The sequence below is a fragment of the Equus przewalskii genome, chromosome 1 (assembly GCF_037783145.1).
Source record: "Equus przewalskii isolate Varuska chromosome 1, EquPr2, whole genome shotgun sequence".
NCBI lineage: Eukaryota > Metazoa > Chordata > Mammalia > Perissodactyla > Equidae > Equus > Equus przewalskii.
The window spans coordinates 162,237,310-162,261,363 of record NC_091831.1 but is presented as its reverse complement, the minus strand read 5'-3'; the positions used below and the strand labels follow the sequence as shown (position 1 = coordinate 162,261,363).

Genomic DNA, 24,054 nt, shown 5'->3' with positions numbered 1-24,054 from the left:
ACTCAGTCCCATCTGCTTTGGGCCATGTTGACTGATGCCCAGGGCCTTACCAGGAAGGTGGACTTCCTCTTCCTCGGGTTCCCCATACAAATATGCATTTGGCAGGTATAGAAATTGAAGCGAATGTTGCACTCCTGATCCCTCTGCCCTCTCAGCCATTCATCCTAGAGCATGTCTGTTCTACAATACTGGCCAACCAGACCCCAGCCCACCACGGTGCACATGGCCCCAGGACTCGGCCTGTCCTGCATCAGAGGCAGAGCACTGGCCTCAGACTCGGTTCAGCCTGGCTCTATTCTCCAGCTGGCAGGAAGAGTGCAGGCCCTCAGGGACTCCTGGGGAGAGCTCACCTCTTGCCCCCACCATTATCTGTAACTCTGTGCCTGCTTCATCTTCCTTGGCCTCAAGACAGGATGGAGCCTCCATGCTGGGAGAAAGGCAGCTGGGCTGGGGAACCAGAGCATCAGGTAGATGGTGCCTGCAGTAACACGATGTCATTCAGGTTGTTCTGCTGTTCATATTCAGGGTGGCACATGCTCTGAGCACAGATATGCACTGCTGGGTGCTTTGAAGCTTCCTGAGGTTCTGGGACACAGGATGACATTTATAGAGCTGCAAAGGAAAGGTGGCCTGGAGGTAGGTGTGAGCCGCAGCAGCTCGATCCACCAGCACTGTAGGGCAGGAGGATGGTGAGACAGTAGCTGAGGGAATTTAGGGGATGGGAGGGCTGTGGGGCTGAGCTGTCTGTGCCTTCAGCTCCTCAAAGCCCTGAGCTGGGGCTGGTGGGGGACACAGGGTCCTTGAGTTTTACTTCCCCAGAATACATTGAGAGAGAACTTGAATTCATATTTTGGGCCGCAATGGAGCCTTCATTTTCCCCCATCGTTCTTCTTGATCATGTCCTTCTTTCCTCCTCATTTACACTGGCCTGTTTCTGCCCCTAGACCTACTTGGTCTCTTTGTCACCCCTTCGTTGCTACCACCCAGGTTTTCATGGTCCCCTTATGAACTCTTCATGGCCTGTGTGACTGGTCGCCCAGGAGGCTCCTTGGTTGCTCCTGTTCCCCAGCAGAGAGCTGCGGTCAGCATAGTCTTCTCACACCGGGAACACCCTGCAGGTGCCCAGACTTTCTCCGAAGTATGTTCTTGGCTCGTTTAGTTACAAAATTAGCTATTCTCTCATTTCTTTCTTGAAGTTGTCCATGGAGAATGGAATTTATGTGAGTAGATAGTGATATGAATGTTTTTAGATGCTTTTGTTTTCCACTTTAGTAAAAATTGTAATATTAGATAAAACATGAATGTGAAAACTTTCACCACATCCAAAGCTGGCTAAGTGTACTTTGGACTGTTTTATTACATTTCTGTCAGTTACATCTTTTTCTCTTCTCTGATGCTGGGACATTAAAGTCGTGTGTTCCCACTTCCTCCCTGGGACCCTAGGCTGCCAACCACGCAAATCTTCTGGGCAGGCTGCTGCTGGGTCCCTTCCCCTTCATCCCTCTGGTGCTGCTGTGGTCAGAAACCAATCTCATCGCTATGGCTTTGTAGGAGAGCAGCGTACTACTGAGCCATTCCAGACGTCCTCAGGGCTGCCTTAATGTCACTCTCAGAAGGACATTTTGGAAGCTCCTTGAGAAGTTTCTACTGATGAGCCTGTGATGTTTCATGGAGTGTCAGTGCTGGGAGAAGGCTGTGCCTGCACCATTGTCTTCCCACCACACGTGTCTGCTGGAGCGAGAAACTTTCTTTCCAAGAAGTGACCTGTGCTGTTGTCCTTGTAGAAAGGAGCAGGTGACACAGGACATTCAGTGACATCAGCATACAGTTTTCCCCTCAGAGTAGTCAGTGAGAAAGAGGGACCCAGACCCTGGATGTGGCAGGGAACAGTTTAAATGAACTTCAAGACCCTCAGTGTTTCTTGGCTGAAAAGCTTACTTCTGAGACTGAGCGTCTGGCCCTCGGGCCCTTGGTAAATGTAGAAAGATGTGGAGGTGGACATGTTCCCTAAGACCCTCTGCCACAAATCATCAGAAAGTCCGATGATCCAAGAGAGGAGAGTGGTAATAGAGTTGTGATATATTCATGGGATGGAATGCTGCCCGGCTGTTAAAAAGCATCATGTTAAAAAGCATCATGCTTGGGGCATGGGGCAGTTTGTGTCATCCAGTTTTAAGTTGAAAAAGTAGATTGTCAAACACTGTATACAATTTGAACTAATTTTTTTAATGTGAAAGACAAGAACCAGAACAACCATTTTGTGCGACTCTAAATTTCACCTTTATATTATCCATTTTTTTCCATAATAGTAATATATTAGTTTTATAGGCAGAAAAAAATGTAAGTCTCATGATCCCTGTAAACAGCAAACACTAATATGCATGGTGGTCGAGGTGAGCTAGCAGTTTAGTGAAACAATTTCCTTTTCTTCCAGGGGGCAAAGGTGAATCACATTGTGCAGCCTCACTTGCACTTGGGTGTGGCTGTGTGACTGTCGCTACAAATGGGATGTGAGTGGAAAAGCTGTGGCACCTTCCAGTCCAGGCCACAAATACAGTCCTGCGCTCACCGTGTAGACCCCTCCCCTTCCAGGGTTTCACACAGGTGAACATGGGGAACACGGATGCCACCTTTAGGGGACTGATCCTGGTCTCTGATGATGGAGTGACCACATAATTGCTGCCCAAACAAGGACACTTGAGAGTAAGAGGGGCACCACTCACCACAAAACTCCTTTTGGGCTGCGTGTGAGCAAGAATTAGACTTCTCTTGTGTTAGTCCCTGAAATGCTAGAGTTTACTAGTTAGAATAATTAAAGTTAACTAACACATGGACCATCTTACTGTAGCCTACCTTTTTCTGAATTGTAATATTTTTAAAAATAAAATTATTTTAATCATTACACCTTCAAAATTGTGAATAAATTAAAATATAGAAAGAAGAAAAATGTCAGCTCTAATCTCACCACCCAGCTGACCACTGTTAAGAGATGTTTTTCCATGTAGGCTTTTTCCTGTGTATTTTTATATAGGCGCTTACAATATATTTAGTTTTTCATCCTATAATTTAAATTATTCAACATAAACTTTACCTCATTTTATTAAAAATCAATTGTTGAATATCATTTTAGATCTCATTCGTATTTAATAAATACACTTTAAAGTTATCTAAATAATACAGAAAAATTATGAAAATGAATATGTGAGAGGAATAAAAGCCAAAAGGAAAATATACTTATAAGCAAAGATATGATTGTAGTCTATACTGACCTTTAACTAATTTTGACTTAAACAGACCGGATGAACATCCTTCCATGTGACAAAATGTAATTCTATCTCAAAACATTGAAGTTTCTGTAGTGTTCAATGGTATGAAACTTTTCAAATCTAATCAGCAGATTGGTGCTGAACATTGGCACTATTTCGAAGATTTGACTTTTGTAACAAATCTATAAGGAAAAACTGTGTCTACTTTTCTCAGTGTGGTTGATCACTAGGTGAAAGATTCTTTTTGTCCTTTTTTTTAAGGACTTTGTGTACATGGTATGAAAATGCCATTTTCTCAATGTCCATTCAGAATGTAAGCATCATTGGTTTTGTAAATCCTTCCCAATTAGATAAGCAAAAAATTATTAATATTTTAATTTGCATTGATTTTTTAGTGAGCTTTTACTTTTTTCCAAATGTCTATTAGTTTTTTTTTTTTTTTAAACTGGCCTATTAATGTTCTTAGCCAAGTTTCCTAGAGCCACGGATAATGTAGAATGCTAAGAGCTGCAGAATTTATAAGCAGCACGTACCATATTTTACCATTTTCCTATTTTGGAAATTAATACCGATTCCAGTTTGGGATCTATTATTAAATTATGGTGTGATGGTCCTCGTTCAGAATAACACACACACAGACACGTGCACACACACACATGCTTTCAGAGCTCTAGTAGGATTAAGTCCTAGAAGACAAATCGCTGGATCAAGAGAGAGAAATAGATGTGAAATAATGTGGAAGCCGTTTTAAGGAAACAGGTGCCATCAGGAGCAGCCCAGGCTTCCTGATTCTACAGAGATTAGAAGGTCATAGTTTTGAATCTTTGTGTCTGTCATTCAATATCAAGTGCTCCTGTCAGGTGTGAGGGCAAACTGACTCACCAGGCACTGTCCTTTGAGGCCACACATGCACATCCCGGGTGGCGTATTTCCCTGGCTACTCTCTGACTGGCTCTGGCTTACACCCTGGGACTCTGTGGAGCTCCTCATGGCCGACTTTCTGGGCTTTCTAATTCTGTAGTGTGATGGCTTCTCCTAAGAGTGTCCATTTCTACTGCTGGGACCCAAAGTTGTCCCCTGGCTCATGCACCTTCTACTATTCACTTGCTCATCTCCACACGTGCATTCAGCTCTTCCCTCCCCTGTGCTTCTGCCGGTGCTGTGAGCGCCAGAGGAGGCTTGGCAGATGGACATGGGGACAGTCATGAGTGAAAAATAAGCTTTCTTTTGCTTTTCATCTTAGTTTCCAATGTGCTGGACTTTGCTTTTCATATCTGTGTGATTTATTTGTTATCCTTTTTAATGAAGATGCTTCTCTTTTCGATGTTGGTCCCAGTTGATTCAGTGTTTGTCCAGCTATCATGAATTTGCTGTGTTCTGTCACATCCACTTTACTGGTGGTGCTGTTTGAAGGATACAGGATCCTAAAATAAGGTTGTCTGGGTCATAATTGGTGATGAAAATAATGCATGACCAATCTTTAGATAAGAAAGATAGAGTGATATTTATTGAGCCAATTTGCTGCAGACTAGCCTGGAAGTGCTGTCTCCCCCAAGGAAGAAAGCTCTCCTGAGAAGCATGGTCACCTCATGGCTATAGAGGATTTCACAACAAAGAACATATAGGAAGCATGACAGGAATATAATTCTTTTCCAATCACAAGGATCTGTTTTTCTGCAGTTTAGCATGTACGTAGCAGGTCAGCTTGACCTTGGTCCTCTGGGAAGAAGAGCTTACCTTGAAAGAAGTGCTGGTATTGGCGTCAGAGAAAAGCAGACATTCATCCCTGTCTTTAAAGAGTGCATTCTTTGTTTTGGGAAAATGTTTGAGCAGGTGTACAGTGTGTGTTTGGTGGGTCAGGAGTCAGGCTGCTCTGGGAAAAACAAGTTTTAGGTCAAATCACGGTTAAACCAGAATGGCTTCCCCATACACCTCAAGATGTGAAAGCTTCTTGTTATTCTTATTATTTTCATCACAATGAAAGGGCTTGTACTTGAAATGTGGCATTTTGTGGGGTTGTGGACTGAGCGTCATGCCTTCTACATGTAAATCCGCAAAAATACAGCTGTCCCAGGAGCCTCCTCCCTCCCTCCCCTCCATGCATGGACGCCACTGAGCACAGACTGGAAACTTCAGGACCTGAGGGTCTCAAAGTCTCTTCATTTTCACAATGCCCTTCTGGAATCAAACAAGTTCACCCATGGGAAACTCTAATGTGCAATCAAGATAGAATACAGAGAATTTAATTATTTTCAGGGTAAGATGTCTTGAGGATTCCAAAAACTGATCCATTGGCCAAACTGGTGGGCCTGGGGAAAAGGGAGGCACCAGGGGGGGTTAGGGGAAATTTCCCCTCACAGTAAGTTTCCCGTATCAGGGACAGAGCCTGTTATGGGGCTGGCACAAAGACTCAGGTTGCCAGCAGGGGGAGTCAGGACAGTCTGCCAGGGCCTGAGGCTCTGGACTGACTCCACAGGCCATGATGGCAGAAGGCCCGGGGATGCTGGGCTGCATGGAGGACCTGAACTGTCTCTGCTCAGATGGGAAGTGGGTCCTGGGTCCTCTGATAGGCATTAGGTGAGCTGGTGGTTGTGGTATGACAAGGACAAGCTATAGAGGAGAATTCACACGGGGCTTTAGGAACTCTGTCAGGGAGATGAGAGAGAGAGGCTGGCTCAAAACAGTGTGGGCTGGAGGGAAAGGAGCTGGTGGACAGTGTAGTCAGATGGAAAATGGGCTGGTGTGGGACTGTCAGCCAGGGGGAAGGTTGACTGAGCTCAGTGCTGGGCACGTTGTATGGCAGGAAATGGGATGAGAATGAGGCTAGTGGCCATCTAGGGAGCACTTGAGCATCGACAGCTGCAGCTGGTCCTGGCTGTGGGAGAAGCTGCCCCCACAGCAGAGAGAGGCCCTGGAAATAGGAAGCTCAGTGTCCAGGCCCTGGCCCCTGGCCTCCTGGGTCCTTGGAGTTATTCCCCTTCCACTGCCCTGCTCCTCTTTCTGCTGACTTGTTGGGGCATTGGTGATGGTGTTTGGCTTAGAGAAGGTAAGAATTTTCTATGTCCCAAAGAGGAACGTATTTTGCAGAGGAAGTTTGTCCTTTTATAATGGGCAGAATTCAGACTCCGCCCTTGCACAGGGCTCAGCACCACAGAGTTGTGACTGACAAACTATTCAGCATGAGGTTTAGGGGGAAGTAGGGCTGGAAAAGAAAGGAGGAAGTACAGCCCACAACTGACAGCAGAGGGCTGCCTGGAGCATGTTGTTGCAGGTTGAAAGTACTTCAGTGAGTCAGTGAGATTTCAGTCATATCACTAGAGATCCATTTATTATGGCCCTGCAGTCCCACTGCCCTCCCCTTGGGAGTCCTGTCTCTGCCCCAGAAAAGATGGTCAGGCACAGAGGAAGGCCAGCATCACACCTGCTATGAGCAGCGCTTCATTATTCTCTTTATCCAGGGCAGGTAGGGTGACTCCTTCATGGAGACTCCTGGAGGGGTCTCACTCTCTTGTCCATAGGAGGAAATGCCCTGGACCACATTTTCACTGAGAAGGGGACCCTCAGAGTCCCCTGGAAGCAGAGAGAGGAAAGACTGAGCTTGCATCCTTGCAGTCCTGCCCTTCTCACCACCCCTAGGGTCAGTGGTGTCTTAGGGGGCCACATGTGAAATCAGGGCCAGGTCTGGCCTTGTCACCTCCCTCATCCCAGGGCTCCAGCCTGGCTCTGTTACATGCAGCTCCACCCAGGCCAAGGCTTTCTCTCTAATCCTCAGGGAAATTTTGGTGAAAAACTTGCTGTGGGATGACTGATCCTTCCTCAGCTTGCACCCCTGATCTACTCCAGGGAAAAAACTAAAGTCAGGATTCATGGACCCAGGTGGCCCACCTCTCTGGCTGAGGCATGAAGATATGGCCACTCCCATCCCCTAGAGCTCCCCATTTCCTCTCTCCCAGGGCCTGTCTAGGTAGACGCTGGAAACATTACCTCAGAGACGCTCTTCATCTTCTTTGCGTCCCCTACACAAATCTGAGTGGCCCTGCTGTAATAGCCAGGGAAGCAGGAATCACACACCTCATCCTTCTGCACGGTCAGCTTCACTTCCTGCAGAGTGGTTGCTAAAATGCCCATTGAGACTTTCCGCCAGCTGGCCACACTGAACACATTTCTGGGCTTCACCTGGGTCTTGCCCATGGGCAGGCTGAAGGGCCCCACAGCTGCAGTCAGCTTGGCCTCTTTCTCCAGCTGATGGGAAGAGGCAAGAAAGTCCAGCTCAGCCACTGGCCTCCTGGGGCCTGGACACCGCGATGGGGCTGCACTGACTTCCCCCACCCCTGAGCCACTGGGACTAGTCAGGCGGCCTGGATGAGAAGGAGGGAAGAGACAGGTCCCAGTGGGAGGGGAAGAAATCTGGACCCAGGACAGCAAGAGCAGCAGGGAGGTTCCCTTACCTTTAGTAACATGATGTCATTGAAGAGGTTGTTAGGATTATAGTGTGGGTGGTAGATGGCTTCTCTCACAGGGATGACCTGTTGTGTCCTCTCCTGCTCCTGAATGTTGTGGGCCCCCAGGGTCATGTTGATTGAGCTGCACAGTAAGTAGAGTGGAGATGTGAGGGGCATGGAGTCACAGGAAATCCAGCCCCGGAGCCATGAAGGGCAGGTGACAACCAGAGCAGGGCAGGACTGTAGCAAGGGGAAAGTGAAACAACACGAGCTCTGGGTGCTGAGTGACTGTCCCCTGTGCTTCTGAAAAACCCTGAGGGAAAGACACTTGGAAGCTTGTCTTGCCCTCAAGCAATATTCTGAAAATACTCTGAGTTTGCATTTTGGAAGATGGTTTCATCTTCCACAGCTGCTTTATTTGGCCAGTGTGGTCTCTCTTCTCAACTGGGCCACTTGTTCTAACCTCTGAGCCTCTGATCCCAAAGCTTACCTGTCCTGTTTCTCAATTTCCATGGACCAGTCATGCTCTCTGATGGCTCCTCTCATGAGCTCTCATGGCATTGAGTTACCAGGAGCCAGGGGGAGCTCCCCTGGGCTTCAGCCCCTGGGCAGAGTACAGGGGTCCCTGTAGGGGTCTCAGGAGTGCCAATTGTCTGTGGCTCCTCACCTTCCCCAAGAGTGAGCAGCCATCAGAACAAAGTCCTTTCTCATGAGGACACTGCCACACTTGCCTTCATTCTCCTCCTCCACAAAGTGAGCCAAAGCCATATAGGGGTAGGAATGGGGCATGGCCTCTTGTCCTCCAATGATGTCCTCTGAAAGAAAAGACTGGAAGATGTGCTTTCTGGGAGTGGCTGTGGTCAGGAGGGAAGGCTCTGGAAGGTGATGATTGAGGGTGGGGTCTACAGTGCCCTGCAGACACCAGGGCAGAGTCCTCCCAGGTTCTGCTTGAAGCAGAATAACCTTTTCTGAATGTCAAGCCTCAGAACCCCCTGTGAGAAAACAGAGGACAGTGCTTGTTGTTCCCGTCCTACTTCTGCCCTTGCATGGAGGAGATAAGAGCTGTCTTCATGATGGTCGAGCCCAGGGGATCGTGGATAGGGCTCCCCTGATGCCTTCTGTCTCAGTGAGTCTACCAACCGCTCTGAGCCCTGCTAATGTCCCACCTAGTGCCTATATCTCATAGTCTGTCTGTGAGCTTATGGAGTTTGATTTTATAAAGTCCTCATGTCCTACGGTCTAATCTGTCCTAGGATCTCAGTGAACATTTTTTGCCTGCATGAATGAATGGTCTTCTCTTAGCTTTAAACTGAGGTTTGATGGGCTTTGTGCTGGTAGGATTGAAGGCCAATGGCATGGGGTGAGGAACTATCTGGAACAACCAAGGGCTTGGGAAGGCAGGGGGCAGTGTGGCTGTAATGGCTGCCCAGGGCTGTGACAGATGTAAGGCACCGGGGGATCCCTGCGTGCAGTCTTCCACCCCCTTCTGAGATCTACTGCACACTCGACTCCCCTCCTGGACAGAGATGAGGGGGTGAGGGCACCGAGAAATGAAACTGGTTCTTGAGCTGGGCCCAGGGACAAGTCCCACCACTACAGTCGGTTTGTCTGAGCTGCCCTTTCCTGAGTTGAAGGGAGGGATTTTAATTACCTGTCTTTTGTAGCATCGCATCCTCTGCTGAATGCCTTGCTATGAAGAACCGACTCTCCAGGTGATAAGAGAAAGGCTCACATGCTAAATATTTCAGTGAACACCCTCACTTCTGGCCATCCTTGTTAAGTGTCCATGTAGCATTGGGCTTGTTAGTCTCGGCTTGGGATGGGAGCTGGGGTCTAGAAAGTTCTCGGGCTGAAGTGGAGGAAAATCCCTGAATGTGCTGGGCAGAAGGATCAGGTGTATAAAGGGTTGTGTGAGATGGGCTGGAGCCTCTGGAATGGGGATGGTCACTCACCTGTCCCAGCCTTGAGGGGCAGAAGAAAGGCCAAGCAGAGCAGGAGTCACTGCATCTTTCCTGAAGTTCTGCTCAGGTCAGAGCTGCTGGTGTTTCTTCCTTCCAGACACACGATCCCCGAGGGGAAGGCAGGGGTGTGGCTCAGGGCCTCACAGAACTCCTAGGGCTGTGCCCCTGGTTTTTCTGTATTATTGGGGAAAGTGGTTTGTCAAAGTTCTTAGGCTTGGGTTAGGTGACTGACACTTGCACCCTGAGTACTGAGTCACAAGGTGAAAGCAAGAAGACCAAACAAGAAAGCAAAGCCTGTGCTACAGCCAGCAGAGGAGCTGGACGCCAGAAGCCCCTCAGTGACTGAATCTAGAATGTCTCCATTTCTGAGCCGTTGGCTCTTTTTCCATCCTGATGAAGTCATGAAACATTATTTAGCAAGCTAGCTCAGGGAGATGGACAAGAGGGTTCCTGCCCTCGAGAAGACAGCGGTCGGCTGGAGTAGACAGAGAATCCATGGTTAATGTACAGGCTGGTAAGGTCTGTGGTGGGGCCTCCACTTGGTGGTGGGAGATAGAGACTGGACTTGCCTTAGGGGCATGTAGAGCTGGACACATCCAAACACCCCAAATGGTAACCCCACTTCTTCTCTGATCACCATTCCAGCCTCGTATTTTTGGAATATTCAGAATTCACTCTTTAAATCTAAATATTCTGTGACGAAGAGAGCTTCTCTTATCTCACGATTTTGAACAAAAGTCCTGGACTTGATGTTCATTGGACCAAAGCAAACCATCAGCAGGTCCATCGGAGTTGAGTGGCCTGATTGGTTCATTCTCGGGTTGTTTAGCACCCCTGGGCCAGAGGTGGGGAGTGCTCCACACAAACTGTAGTGCCTGTTTTTTGGGGAGAGGGTTCTCCTAAAGGAAGGCTGGTTACTGTTGCCAAGTGATGGGGAATTGGGTGCTGATCATCCTAATAATTCCTATCCACTAAGTGTTCTCTGCCCAGGGTCCAGTGAACCATGGCTATCACGTCCATGGGCCCAACAGTCATAAACATTTGCAAACAGATTATCCCAACACTCTCACCAGTGTGATGACTGATGACAGAGTAGTGGAAAGGAAGGCATTAGGAGCTCTAAACAGCCCCATCGCAGTTGTGTTAAAGCAACAGCTTCTTATGAAGACATAAACAAAGAGGGGAAGGCAACCTGCTTAAGCATTAACGATGATGACCTCTGGGTGGTGGCATTCTCGGAATTCTAATGTTCTTATTGCTATGTCTGCCTTTCCCTGTCTTTCTGTGATGAACATGTATTGCTTTTCTACCCAGTAAACATTTTCCTGCAGTCAAAGCACATGCATCAGTGGCAACCATTCAACAGACCAATTCTTTACAGTCTAGCCTTCTTTAAGCTGGATATTTTAAAAATGAGTTTACTTTCCTGAATCCATTCTTATAGAGAAGATTTAGACATTGTTGAAAAATGGAAGAAAAATTTACCCAGTAGGCTATAGGCTATAGGCTATTTTGGTGAATAAAGAAGGAATCAATGATTTCCATTCTAGAGATGGAAGTTTATGAAGTCCCTGACAGCCTCCCCTCCAGCCTGCACTGCCCAGGGTAGTTCTGGCCTGGACCCCAGAGAAGATCGATCCTGTCCTGTCCAATCCCGTCCAGATCAATCCTGGGGGTACCTGAGTCTGGGCCCTGCAACCTGAAGTATTGTTCTTTTTATTGAGGGCAGATAGCTTGAGATGCTGATGAAGACAAATGGAGATTTCCCATTGTTTCTTCCAAAGAAGATTACACCCTGGGCCACATCGTTACACATGAGGGGCCCCTGGAGTCCCCTTGTGCACAGAGAAGGGAGAAGTCTCAGTCAGAGCCCTCTGGCTCCCCCATCTCAGCATCGTTCTCTCCCTGTTGCTCTCCTGCCCCTCTCTAGGGCCCTGCTGTTCAGATGTGTAGTAGCTGATTGATTACCATTCACCTCAGCTCTCAGTGTCAGGGGGGTAGGTGGATTCGCTGTGACCTACTCACCCCATGAGCCTGTGTCCTGGCTGTGTCCTCTCTCACACTCAACCCAGTCCCAGGCCCTGCTCTTGTTGTGCCATGGACAAAGGTGAAGAGATTGGCTTGAGGGAGATGCCTGGGCTCCACATGCTGGGAACAGCTTGCCTCCATCCAAGACTGGACTCAGGTTAACCATTGGTTGTTAGGTGGGAGAAGGCCTGGCCATGTCACCCCAGCATCACTGTGTCCCTGGGGCAAGGGTGAGAAGATCCTTGTCTCCTTACACTTGCCCCGGCCTTCTTGTCCTTAGGGTTCCGCACGCACAGTTGGATGGACTAGTTGTAGTTTTTGAAGCAGTCCTTGCACTTCTGCTCATTCTGCACTTCTAGATCCACCTCCCAGAGTGTGTTTGCCTTTTTGCCACTTGCCAGTTGTCCCCAGCCTGCCACACTGCACACCTGCCCCGGCCTCACCCAGTCCTGGCCTTGTGGCAGGGCGATGGTCTTCACAGCTGGGCTGAGTTGAGCCTTGTTTTGCAGCTGGTCAGAAAGGTAAGAGACAGAAGGTCAGCTCCCCTCCGCTGCTGGTCTCAGAACCCGGGGTGAGGTTGCCTGTATCCCCTGCCTGGAGTCTCCTAAACCCCCTTCTAATACATTGACCCAATAGAACAGACAGGTTGGAAGAGAGGAGGGGACTGAGACCCTGAGTGAGCTGCCTGCTCCTTTGTGACCTGTGTAGTTTCACCTGAAAGTGAGCAAGATGGTACCTTTAGTAGCATGATATAGCTGACCTTTGAATTATCGTTATAGTCCTTGTGAGGGAAGGTTTGAGCACAGGAATGACCTGCTGGCTGTTTTTCACTTTTCTGATATTGTGAGCCCCCCAGGATGACACTTATTTTTCTCTAAAGAAAAGGTGGATTGGGTCAGCCACAGGAGCTAGAACTCAGTGTCTGAAAGGCACTTTGAAGTGCCAGCCTAAGGCACACCGGCAGCTGAGTCAGATACGGAGGAAGGGAAAAGTGGATAGTGACACCCATCTGTGCTCTGTGGCAGTGACCCAACCTGGTTCTTCAGCAGCCTGTCTGTCACCCAGGCCTCGGTCCACACGCTCCACCCCTGGATCCCACACTCACTGTATCCTGGCCTGAGCCGATCAGGTTGCTCCTCTGATAAGTCATTGGCTCTGTGCTCAGGGACCTTCCTGAGTTATGGGCTGCGGGATGGTACCAGGGTTCTCAGGAAGGCAAGGATCCATCTGTAATCCTCATCTTCCATTACAGTTAGCTGCTCTCAGTACGAACTTGTCTCATACCAGGACCCCTCCTTCATCTGCTCTGAGTTTCTTTGTCATTGTAGGAAAGGACAGATGCAGTGTGGGGCCTGAAGTGCGCTCTGGCTTCTGCCCCATCTGATCTTCCCTGAAAGAGAAAATTTCCCTGAATCTCTGTGTTCATGGAAAAAAGGGAATGGGCATTGGCTGGTGGCCTAAACCCATGGGATGATCAGAGGCTGGGGTGGTTGTAGTGTCCTCAGGGACCCAAGACAATGAGAGGGGGTTGCAGGCTTCAGCGGGCAGCTGGTGGGCTTGCAGCATGACTTGTTTCCTGGCTTAGTTCTCACTTTCCTCCAACAGAGATGAGGAGCTCAGACCTTGTTCTGGAGCAAACACACTTCATATGCTTGTTAAGGAGACTCTCCTAGAATGCCTGGAAATTACTCTCTCTCTCTGACCCTGGTTGCATCTTTGTCCCTGAGCTTCTCAGACTCCTGTGTCCTGCTTACTTCCAGGATGGGTCTAGTCTGACCTGAACATTTTGTGCTCATGGGGCTGAATTCTCTTGCTTCTTTCTCCCCCATCCTGGGTCAGGCACATAGTACATACCCCAGAAATGCTCGTGAGGTACATGAATGTCTAGTCCTCAAATCTGCTTTGGTCAGAGGCTGGAGAGGAGAGGTTTTAATGAAATCTGACGTCCAGTACAGTTTATCTTTCTCAGGCACATAGAGGGCAGAATACAAAGGATGGGAAATCAGAATGAGTTGGGGAAATGTGCTGGAGTGGCTGGGTGGGAGCCAGACTCCACTAGGGTCGTGGGAGCACTGGTAAGGCAACACTCGGATGGCTCAATTAGATTCTGGATATCTGCTCTGGTAGAGCTGAGTGACTATGTAGAATGGGGACTCACTGATGGTGACACATAGAAAACTGTGTAGTAGCTGGCTCTTCTATGCTTGATCCAGACAATAGCTCCTGGGTTAGATAACCACTTGTTGCTTTAGAGAGTGGGGGAATTATAGTGCTTATTCCAGCTTTCCCTTCCACCGGAATCGCGTGCTATCCTAAATTAAGTCATTTTCATGATGACAAGAGTTTGACCCTTGGAAGTGAGAAGACCCACCAGGTCCTTTTGTGAGTGGATATCTTTTCTGTAATTTCTCGACCCTGCATATCTAGTGACAGATCTGGGGATCAGCAAATTTCTGGGAATGGACCGAGGGAAGGAAGAATCATAAGGACAGCCTCACTGGGACACTGTGGAAGTGTCTGATGGAATAAGCCAGACCTCTGAGGGTCTACAGGAGCGCTTAACTCCCCCAGCCCTGGAGGGTAGGAGATTGGCCAATAAGAACAGAAGCAGCAGGCTGATCAGGTCTGAAGTTGTACATGCTTTTTCCTTCCAGGCTTTTCAATCGTAGAGGTGAAGCAAGAAGTAGCCGGCTCAGTGACCACCAATTTCCTCCTAGTTCTATAGATTCCCAAGATTAGAGCTTTCATCAGATCGCTCTTCCCCTTAGAGAGAGGGGTTTGTGTGGTAACGGTTTTGCAAAAACCACATTCTTAGGCTGTTGATCACATGACCACGTTCACCTAGAAAGTACTGGACACTCGGAATGGAGAAGGAGCTTTGGTGGGCTTTGGCATTAGCCAGACATGGTGTCCTCTTTCCCTGAGTGAGATCCTCCAAGAACACGAATATGACCCCACTGTGCCTTGAATTTGAGATTAGGCAACTTCCTAAAATAGCATGCATCTGTGCAATCCTACTCTTTGTAGAGCTGCATTTTTTTGCTGGCCCAAGAGTTTTTATTTTTAGTATAAATGTCAAAGTACCAGCACTGGTCTCTCCTAAAACACCCCAGCCAAGAGCCAAGTCTTCCATCAGCTTCTTGGTAGTTTTAGGCAACTGCAAACTGTTCAGGTGGGGGTGAGAGCAGGGATTGGGGATGACGTGCTCATGGAAGGCTGATGAGAGCGCTAGGAAGAGAAGGCAATGACAGAGTAGGAGAGTTTGAGAGGAGGGTTTGACAGACAAATGCACGTGAGTTCACTCTGTGGTCCCAGGTTGCCCCAGTAAAGCTAATGTTGCTCTCAACTTCTTGATATTTCAAAGTTTTAAAAACCCAGTGTTAAAGTAGTTTTGGACATGCAGATAGAGACTGAAAGGGGAGAAACAGAGCTTTGTCTCTCATTCTGAGTTCTGTGGTCACTCTTGTCCCACCTGGCACAGGTAATCTTGTGCGACAGCGAAGAACATGATGGAGGCAAAGATTTTGACCCTGAGGCTGCCTGTCCCTGGTCAGGAACCTGGCATGGTTGCTCTCGGAGTTCTCTGCGCACAGGAGCTGGAGGGCTGTCAACTTTTGGATGGGAGAAGTCTCAAGGCATCATGCTACTAATAATACGAGCAATCAGCTTGACAGTTTAAATTATTGTTCTTTGTTCTTATATAATTTAATATAGATATCAGAAGACTTCTGAAGTCTTGTCTCAAACTAGGTATAATGTTCATGCTGCTTTTGCATCTGCTGGATCAGTCATTGTCCAGGAGGTGGAACATGTCACATGTCTTCTCATTTCATTCTCTGTCCCAGGCATGGTTGTTGCTTACAGGGGACATTACTGTTCTCCTGCCTCTGATGACTGATGCCTCCTCCCCACCCCTGATTTGGAAACCAAAAGACAATGTTGTAGTGATTTATTAATCAAATGTGTGTTAACCCGTTGAGTTATGAAGTATCTATTAAATAATGTCTATGAAGTTTTGGAAGTATAGAAAATCAGAGATGGTAGAATGTAATTTTTGCCCAAAGCAGTTGTTTATCATTTGAGTGCATTTCATCACTTAAAACCATGAGAGTTTTCACAATTTCCATAGCTGGTTTCGTTACCAAACCTGAAGACTGTTCCCTCCTGGAGAGTTAAATTAGACTCTTCACCAGAAGTAGTTGTGTCTCAAAGTATATTAAGTAAGAGACCATGGGGAATCATTTCCAAAGTCACGGGGTCCCCGAAAACAGGGAAGCAGGGACATCCATTTCAGCCGAGGAATGAATATTCAAAAGGGAGAGGTGGGTATTCTCTTGTGCTGGCTCACATGGAAGACATGCTTCCACACACACTGCAGGTTTTGGTAATAAGGCCTAAGCCATCCTGGAGAGCTCTTAGCATTAAAGATAAGGCAAAGGTTGTAGGCATAACTCTCTGGTGAGGTTTGGTCTGGTTCAGGGTGGTTGGTGATAGCATCTCATTAACATAAGAAAAGGAAAAAGAACAATTTGGAGAACAGTTAAAATATCCAAATCCATCCCTCAGCTCCTCCTGGTAACTAGGGGGTGACAGTTTCTTATACATGCGGCTGTGCTAGCACAAGTTTCTTATACAATCTATAAAGGAAAATTTGGGAGAGCTTATCTTGAGCTGAAATCTGAGGACCATGGCCTGGGGCCTTTCTTCCCGAAGGAAGAAAGGGCACCAAGGAAGTGAGGTATACAGAGTGGTTAAATACCCCCAAACAGGCTGTTTCACATATGATTGAAATGTCCCTCCCACAATAGTCACAAGATTGCCCTGTCAGCACAGCACTTGATGGACACAGCAGGTAGTGGGTCTGTTATCTCAGTGGGCATAGCACCAGGCAAGTCTATTGTCTCAAGCTGGGTTGTCACAGGTGAGCACAGCAATCACTTCCTAGCCTAAGGAAAGATGCTTAATCCTTAAGGGAATGCCAAAATTGGGAGGGGGAGGGAAGTTTCACCTTTATCTCAAGGGCCTTTGTTCTTGCCATAGGGAATATCTAAAGCAGATATACACTGCATGCTCAATGGCCTCAGTCAGGCCCTTTTGGAAAGGCAAGGTCAGGCCAAATTAGGTTTACTCCAAATGGCTTCCTCATATACTCCAATATATTCTATTACATGTCATTTTTATTCATCACTCCAAATAGCTTCTTCTACAATCAGAGCTTTGCTCCTGTCGACGAAAATAATCCATATCCAATCTATAAATGAAAATTTGGGTGAGTTTATTCTGAGCTTAAATCTGAGGATTATAACCCGGGAGAGTCTTTCCACAAAGGAATAGAGCACTCCAAAGAAGTCGGGGTATAAGGGTGGTTATATACCCTCAAAGAGGATGTTTCACATAGGATTGAAATGTCCCTTTTACAATAGTCGCGAGACTGCTCTGTCGGCACAGCGATTGATGGAAATAGCAGGTAGGTCTGCTGTCTCGGTGAACACAGCAGGGTGGCAGTCTGTTGTCTCCAGCTGGGTGGTCACAGGTGAGCTGGGAGGTGAGTGCAGCAATCAATTCCTAGCCTAAGGAAAAATGCTTATCCCTAAGGAAATGCTAATGTGGGGGAAAGTTGCACCTTTATCTCAAGGGCCTTTGTTCTGGCCATAGGAAATGTCTAAGTAGATATGCAATGTGTGCTCAATAGCCACAGTCAGGCCCTTTTGAAAAAGAGAATCAGGCCGAATTAGTTTTATACCAAATGGCTTCCTCATATACTCCAATATATCCTAATTCTTGCCATTTTTATTTGTCACTCCTTTTATCTTATAGGAGATTCTTTTTTACTATTACTTTTTAAATTGTGGCAAAATATACATAACATAAAATGTAGCTATTAACCATTTTTACGTGTACAGCTCAGTGGCATTAAGTATATTCACATTGTGTGCAACCATCATGGTTATCCATCTCAAGAACTTTTTTTCTTCCCAGATGGAAACTCTGAACCCATTAGACAGTAACTTCCCTATGCCCTGTCCCCTTAGTCTTGGAAAATCACCATTCTACATCTTGTTTTCATCAATTTGCAAGAGATTCTTATGCGAATACAAGAGCCTTGAGCATGTTCTCTTCTTAAGCCTTACTCCTTATTTATCAATTAGACCTTTTTAGGCAGTAGGCCAACTCTAAGCCAGAGGAGATTTGAAGGAAAGTAGACAGTACAGAAGAAGAGCTGGGGAGGGAGCAAGGCATGGCACAAAGTTTGCCTGAACTCATCCTTCTGCCCCCGACCACCACGAGGAAGTGGAGGGTCCTCCTAACTTCTCGTGAATGTGTTCAGGTTGGACAGAGAGGCCTGGAGCTCCACTCTTTGGGATATTTTGGAAGAGAAAGAGAGAGGAGAAGGACAATTCTTTATCTGAATGGGGTATTGATGTTGTCAGGGACAACTGAGAGGTGCTTGATGCCTCCTAAGGGCTTCTGTTCCTGTTTCCAAGGAAATAGCCCCAATGAAGAGTGACTATCTCCGTCTGGGATCTGCTTCTCTGCTCTTTCTAGAAAACTCACTGTCCTGAGAAGTAGGAATATAAGTGGCGTTGCCTCCAGAAACCACATCCCCAGTCCTGATCCTCAGTGGAGCTGCTCACTAGGGTGGAGGATGGGATCTTCCTCCATAACTCTGATCAAGTTCATGACTGACAGGTTAGCTTGGCATGAGGTATGAGAAAGCTCAGCTTGAGGCTGAGTCTAGGAGGTCCTTGTCTTGGGATCTGAAGAGAATTCTGGACACCAGAGAACAGATCTGGTTACCAGACCTGGATAGTTTGTGGAAGTGGAAATGGTGGGGAAGGGAGCTCATTGTCAGGACCACTACACACTGAGTCGGGGCTCCTGGCTTCTGTGGGCATCATAGTGTCATCATAGCATGGCCTGGCTGCTTCCTTAGTTCTCAGGTTCTTCCTGTTGTGATGAGTTGCTCAGCTCTGGTCTGTATCAAGCATGCTTCAGATATGTCTTAGGTGGAAAGCTTGGGTCCTTGGGCTAGACCGTCCAGAAGACCTGGAAAACACTTTCTTTTGCCTGTGCTGGTTACTTCTCTGTCCCTGAGCATCTCAGACACTTGTGTCCTGCTGCCTTCCAGGATGAGGCTGGTCCATAAGACCTGAATATTTTGAGCTGATCAGGCAGAATACCCTAGTACCTTTCTCTTTCATCTTGAGTCAGACACATATGAAATACCGTTAAAAGTTTGTTTGATGCAGGAGTGAATAACACACAAATTTGCTTTGGCTTGCCTGTGTGTGGGAGATGTCCACATCTGAAGACCTGCTGGGCTTTATTTTCTTAAGGCATTTAGCTCTCAGAATAATGAGGGCAGATACAAAGTTGGGAGCTCAGAATGAGATAGAGAAATGGGGAAGAGAGGCCTGGGTGGGAGCCAGTCTGCACTAGAGCCTTGGGCGCAATGGTGAGGCAACAGTCTATGGATCAGTTAGGTTCTGGGTATTTGCCCTGGTAGAACTGAGTGGCTCAGCCGTAGTTGGACAGGTGAACGTGAGACCTAGGAAGCTATTAGTAAGCTCTTCTGCTTTTGATCCAGACAACAGCTCTTGAGATAGAGAACCACTCTTAGCTTTGGGGAACGGAAAGTTATATACCCCATTTTCAGTTTTCCTTCCACGATAATCATGTGCCAACCTAATACTTGATCAGAGTCTTGGTTACAAGTGAGTGGACCATGAAAGGAAAAGGTCCATCATTGCCCTTTGAGAATGTTTTCATTTCTATCCTTTCAGTGAATGGTTGTAGACAATAGTGATGGGGCTCAGCAAATTCCAGGGTAGGACTGAGACAAGGTTGGGTCACAGAGGTAGCCTGGCTGGGGCTCTCTGCAAGTGTTGAAGGTGTTGTGAGAACCCCATTATTAGGCAGTTGCTGAGTCAGCCTGACCACATTCACTAGGAGGAAATATTGAGCTCTCCTAAGGAATGAATAGGGTTTTGGGGAACTCTTGCTTTAATCTGAAGTGATGTTCCCTACCTTGGTTGAATTCTGGGTGGTCAAAGAGCCCGAATATCACCCCACAATGCCTTGCATGTGTGATTAGCATCAGCCTACTTCCTAAAATATCATCACTTGACCCAATCCTTTCCCTTTTAGACTTTTGCTGTTTGACACCTGAACTCTTTTTTCATATTCATGCAAAAGTACCCTTGGGGTCTGCCTCCTGGTCCAGTGGTTAAGGTCACAGGCTCCTCTTTGGCTACCCAGGGTTCACCAGTTCGGATCTTGGGCACAGACCTACACACTGCTCATCAAGCCACACTGTGGCAGCATCCCACGATGAAGGTCTAGAAGGACCTACAACTAAGATAAACAGCTATGTACTGGGACCTTGGGGAGGGAAAAAAAACAGAGGAAGATTGGCCATAGATGTCAGCTCAGGGCCAATGATCCTCACCAAAAAGAATACTTTAAAAAAAAAAAACAGTGCCTTCCTCTAGTCTCACCTGAAAGACACTATCCAAGAGCCCAGTCATCCATCAAATTCTTGGTAGTTTCAGACAAAGATAGAATCCTGCGTGTGGGAGTGCAGCATGGAGATTGGGGAAGAAGTAGAGATGGGATGTTAAGGAGAGTAGGAGGAAGGTAAGGAGAGTCCAGAAGGGGAGTCTTAGAGGAGGGTTGAGGATGAACGAAGTTGAGTTTAGTGTGCGCTCCCTGCAGACCACTTTAGTTCTGGGTGAGGTTACTAGGCACAAGCTTGTCGTGGTTTTACCAGTTCTCAGTCACTCAGTGGGGCCTTTAATGCACAGAGTCTTCACCTGGAGAGAGATAGAGGGAGGAAGTTAGTTCTTTTTCACTAGATTTCATTGTGCAAAACACTTGCTTGCCACAGTTCTGCTGCTGAGGTTTCCTTAATAGAGAAGAGTGCAGAGCTGTGGGAGGTGGTGGGCCTGGCTGCCAGGATGGTCAGGAAGGAATTGTCTCCTGGAGGTGAGCATTGTGAGGTGTGTAAATCTCTTCAGCAGAGCAGCTGGAGGCAGAGAGCTGCCTGGGAAGTGCTGACAGGCACAGAAAGACATGGGAGTGGGACATGTCTGCCCTGGGTGTTTCCTGGGACTGAGTCCTGAGACTGGGCTGTGCGCTGTGCTCTAACTAATTGACGCAGTGAAGAAGGGCTGAATGGGGGACTCTTCCACTGCTTTCTCCTCCCCCCTCCCCACTATCAAGTGTTCTTTCCATTTTCCAATGCAAACAGTTAATAATCAGACTGTTATTCTCCCAGGCATGCTAGTAAAGGAGAGTTCTTATGGGCAGATGGTAGCAAATATGGAGAGTGACTGAGTATTGTCAAAGATGTATTCTTGATTAAAATTTTGTTGATAAATGGCTTACACTGAATATTATGACTTTCTGATAAGCAAGACCGATGTAGTAATGGTCACATTTCCCATAGCATTTCTGGGTATACTCACTTGGATTTAACAAAATATGTCCTCTGTGATTATTGAATTTAAGGTCATGGAAATTGCAAAAGTTCAGATGGTACATGTCACCCTGCAATGAGTAAAAGCTTTGTTGTTTTCAATTATTTTATTGAGGACATAATGGTTTATAACATTGTGTAATTTCAGGTGTACATTATTATTGATCAGTTTCTGTATACACTGCAAGAGTAATTGATATTTTGCTGGAGGTAGAAAAATCTGTCAGCTCATTCTGTATAGTTACCTTCAGAAAGCATTTAAAGCATGATTTTAAATTAAGTGATTTCAGTCATCTTCTCTTTGAAAATGGGCCAATCTTTAGCGTAAAAGTCATGCTATTTTAGGGGCCAGCCTGGTGGCATAGCGGCTAAGTTCACATGTTGCACTTCGGCAGCCCATTCTTAGCCAGTTCAGATGCTGGTGTGGACCTATGCACCGCTAGTCAAGCCACGCTGTAGCAGGCATCCAACATATAAACTAGAGGAAGTTGCGGCAGGGATGTTACCTCAGGGCCAGTCTTCCTCAGCAAAAAAGAGGAGGATTGGTGGCAGATGTTAGATCAGGCCTATTTTCCTCAAAAGAAAAATTAAAAAGTCATATTATTTCAGCCAACATTTTGTTGGGAGTTTTGAATATCTTCAGAGTATCAAAAGAACAAGTGGACCCTGCTCATGTTGAAAATGAGAACATTGCTCCATAGTACAGTGGGGGCTGGTGTGGTGAAGTGTTTAGGAGAAGGACTCTGGCTGTGATGGACCCATGTGTTGCTTCCATCTCTTGGCCGTAGTGAATAGTGCTGCTGTGAACATAGGTGTTTTTTAGCTTTTTTCAGCAAGCAAATTTTTTTTTTCTTCTATTCCTTGCATGGTTTAATTTTTTGCCTTGAGACATCTAATCCATTTGAGGGTTATTTTAGATTATAGTGTGAAGAGTGGATCCAATTTTCTCTTTTTCCCCAAATCACTACCTGGTTGTTCTATCACCGTCTATTAAAAGTATCTTATTTCCCAGTGATTTGAGATGTCACCTTTACTCTGTGTTAAATTGGGCTTTCTGTGGAATTTCAGTTCTGCTCTTTGTCCTGCCTGTTCTACACACACCGTGGCACACAGTTTTAGAGTTTACAGTCATCCCTCAGTATCCGAGGGGGATGGCTTCAGGGACCCCTGTTGGTAAGAAAATCTCCAGCTGTTCAATTCCTTGTATAAAATGACAATATTTGCGTATAACCTATGCACGTCCTTCCTACTGTACATTTTAAATAATCTCTATTACATGTAATACTTCATACAGTGCAAATGCCATGGCTGTTAATACTGTAGTTGTTGTTTAGGGAAAATGACAAGAAAGAGTCTGTGCATGTTCAGTAGGATGCAACCGTCGTTGGGTGGTCGAACCCCGTTGGTTGAATCCTCGGGGGATGTGGAAGGTGCATTGTTCTCTAATATCTACTTGAGGGTCTCTGGTAGGGCAGAGAGGAGAGAGCTTTGCCCTGGGAGAGAGATGTCCTTCCATCCCAACCCAAGGACAGAGGGAACGCATAGTTTGGAGGAGGGAAGTAGTTTATCCTGGTCTCCAAGACATTCAGGGGAATTCATTTGTCCTGAGGAAGAGACCCCATTTTCCTGGATTTTCTCAGACTCAGACCTGGCACACATTTGTTGTGTACTGAATGATGCTCAGTGAGCAAATGAGAAATCGGATATTTCTGCTCTAGGCATGGTCATTTATTAAGGCTCTGGCAGGCCCTGGAACTGTCCTCTGCCACAAAGAAGAGTGGGTCATGGGGGCATCTCAGTCTGACCCCACTGTTTGAAGCATCTCATTGTTCTTCTTATCCAGGGAAGGAAGCTGGATACACGGGCGAAGACTGCTGGAGGAGTCCGCATCTTATTTCCATAGGAGATGAGGCCGTGGGCCTCATTGTGACACACCAGGCGGCCTGTGGTTTCCCCCTGTGTGTGATGAGAAGAAGGGACATGAAATCAGGCCTACCAACTCCTGCTATCCTAAGGCCCAGGCCTCAGAGAAGCTAGGGACTGGTGGGCTCCTTGAGTGCAAGGTGTGTTTGAGATGGGAGATTGTTGAGATGGAGAAGACAAGCTTCTGGAACTTTCCATTGATGGTCTTCAGTCCTGACTGTGTTTATTGTCTGTAGCTCACCCCAAGTCAGGGTACCTTCCCCTTCCCCAGGACAAAGCTGTGTATGTGTAGGTTGTGTATCCAGTGCTTCTGCAATCCCTTGGAGACCAGATTGATAGGGGAAAGCCCCATGTCACTTAGGTCTGGGCCCCAGACTGAGGCTGACAGGATGTAGTCAGTTCCAACTGGTCAATACAGGTCAGGCCCGTCTGCTTTGGGCAGTGTTGGCAGATGCCCAGGGCCTTACCAGGAACGTGGACTTTCCCTTCCTCTGGTTCCCCCCACAAATCTACCTTGGGCGGGTGTAGAAATTGAAGCGATCACTGCACTCCTGATCCCTCTACAGTCTCAGGCTCACATCCTAGACTATGTCTGCTCTAGCACACATGCCAACCAGGCCCCATCACACCACAATGCATTTGGCCCCAGCACTAGGCCTGGCCTGAGTCCAAGGCAGAGCACTCAAAACCCGGTTCAGTCTGGCTCTATTCTCCAGCTGGCAGGAAGAGTTCAGGCCCTCAGGGACTCCTGGGCAGAGCTCATCCCTTGCCTCCACCACTACCAGGACACTGTGCCTGCTTCCTCCTCCATGGTCCCAGGACAGGTGGAGTCCCCATGATGGGAGAAAGCCAGCTGAGCTGGGGAGCCAGAGGGTCAGGTAGGTGGTACCTGCAGTAGCATGATGTCATTCAGGTTCTCCTACTGATCACATTTAGGTGGCAGATGGCTCTGAGTA

At 47.2% G+C, this 24,054-nt stretch overlaps 2 protein-coding genes across 2 annotated transcripts in view; both read right to left on the bottom strand.

Moving 5' to 3' along the window:
• LOC103543775 (granzyme B-like) overlaps positions 1-24,054 on the bottom strand; it is a 174,502-nt gene that overhangs the window by 134,422 nt on the left and 16,026 nt on the right. The window lies entirely within an intron of this gene.
• On the bottom strand, positions 6,584-8,683 carry LOC139078278 (granzyme H-like; the record flags this gene model as incomplete). Its single annotated transcript, XM_070589466.1, has 3 exons — positions 6,584-7,508; positions 7,715-7,850; positions 8,376-8,683. Coding segments are annotated over 3 exons (726 nt in total), but the record flags the coding sequence as incomplete, so codon positions are not given.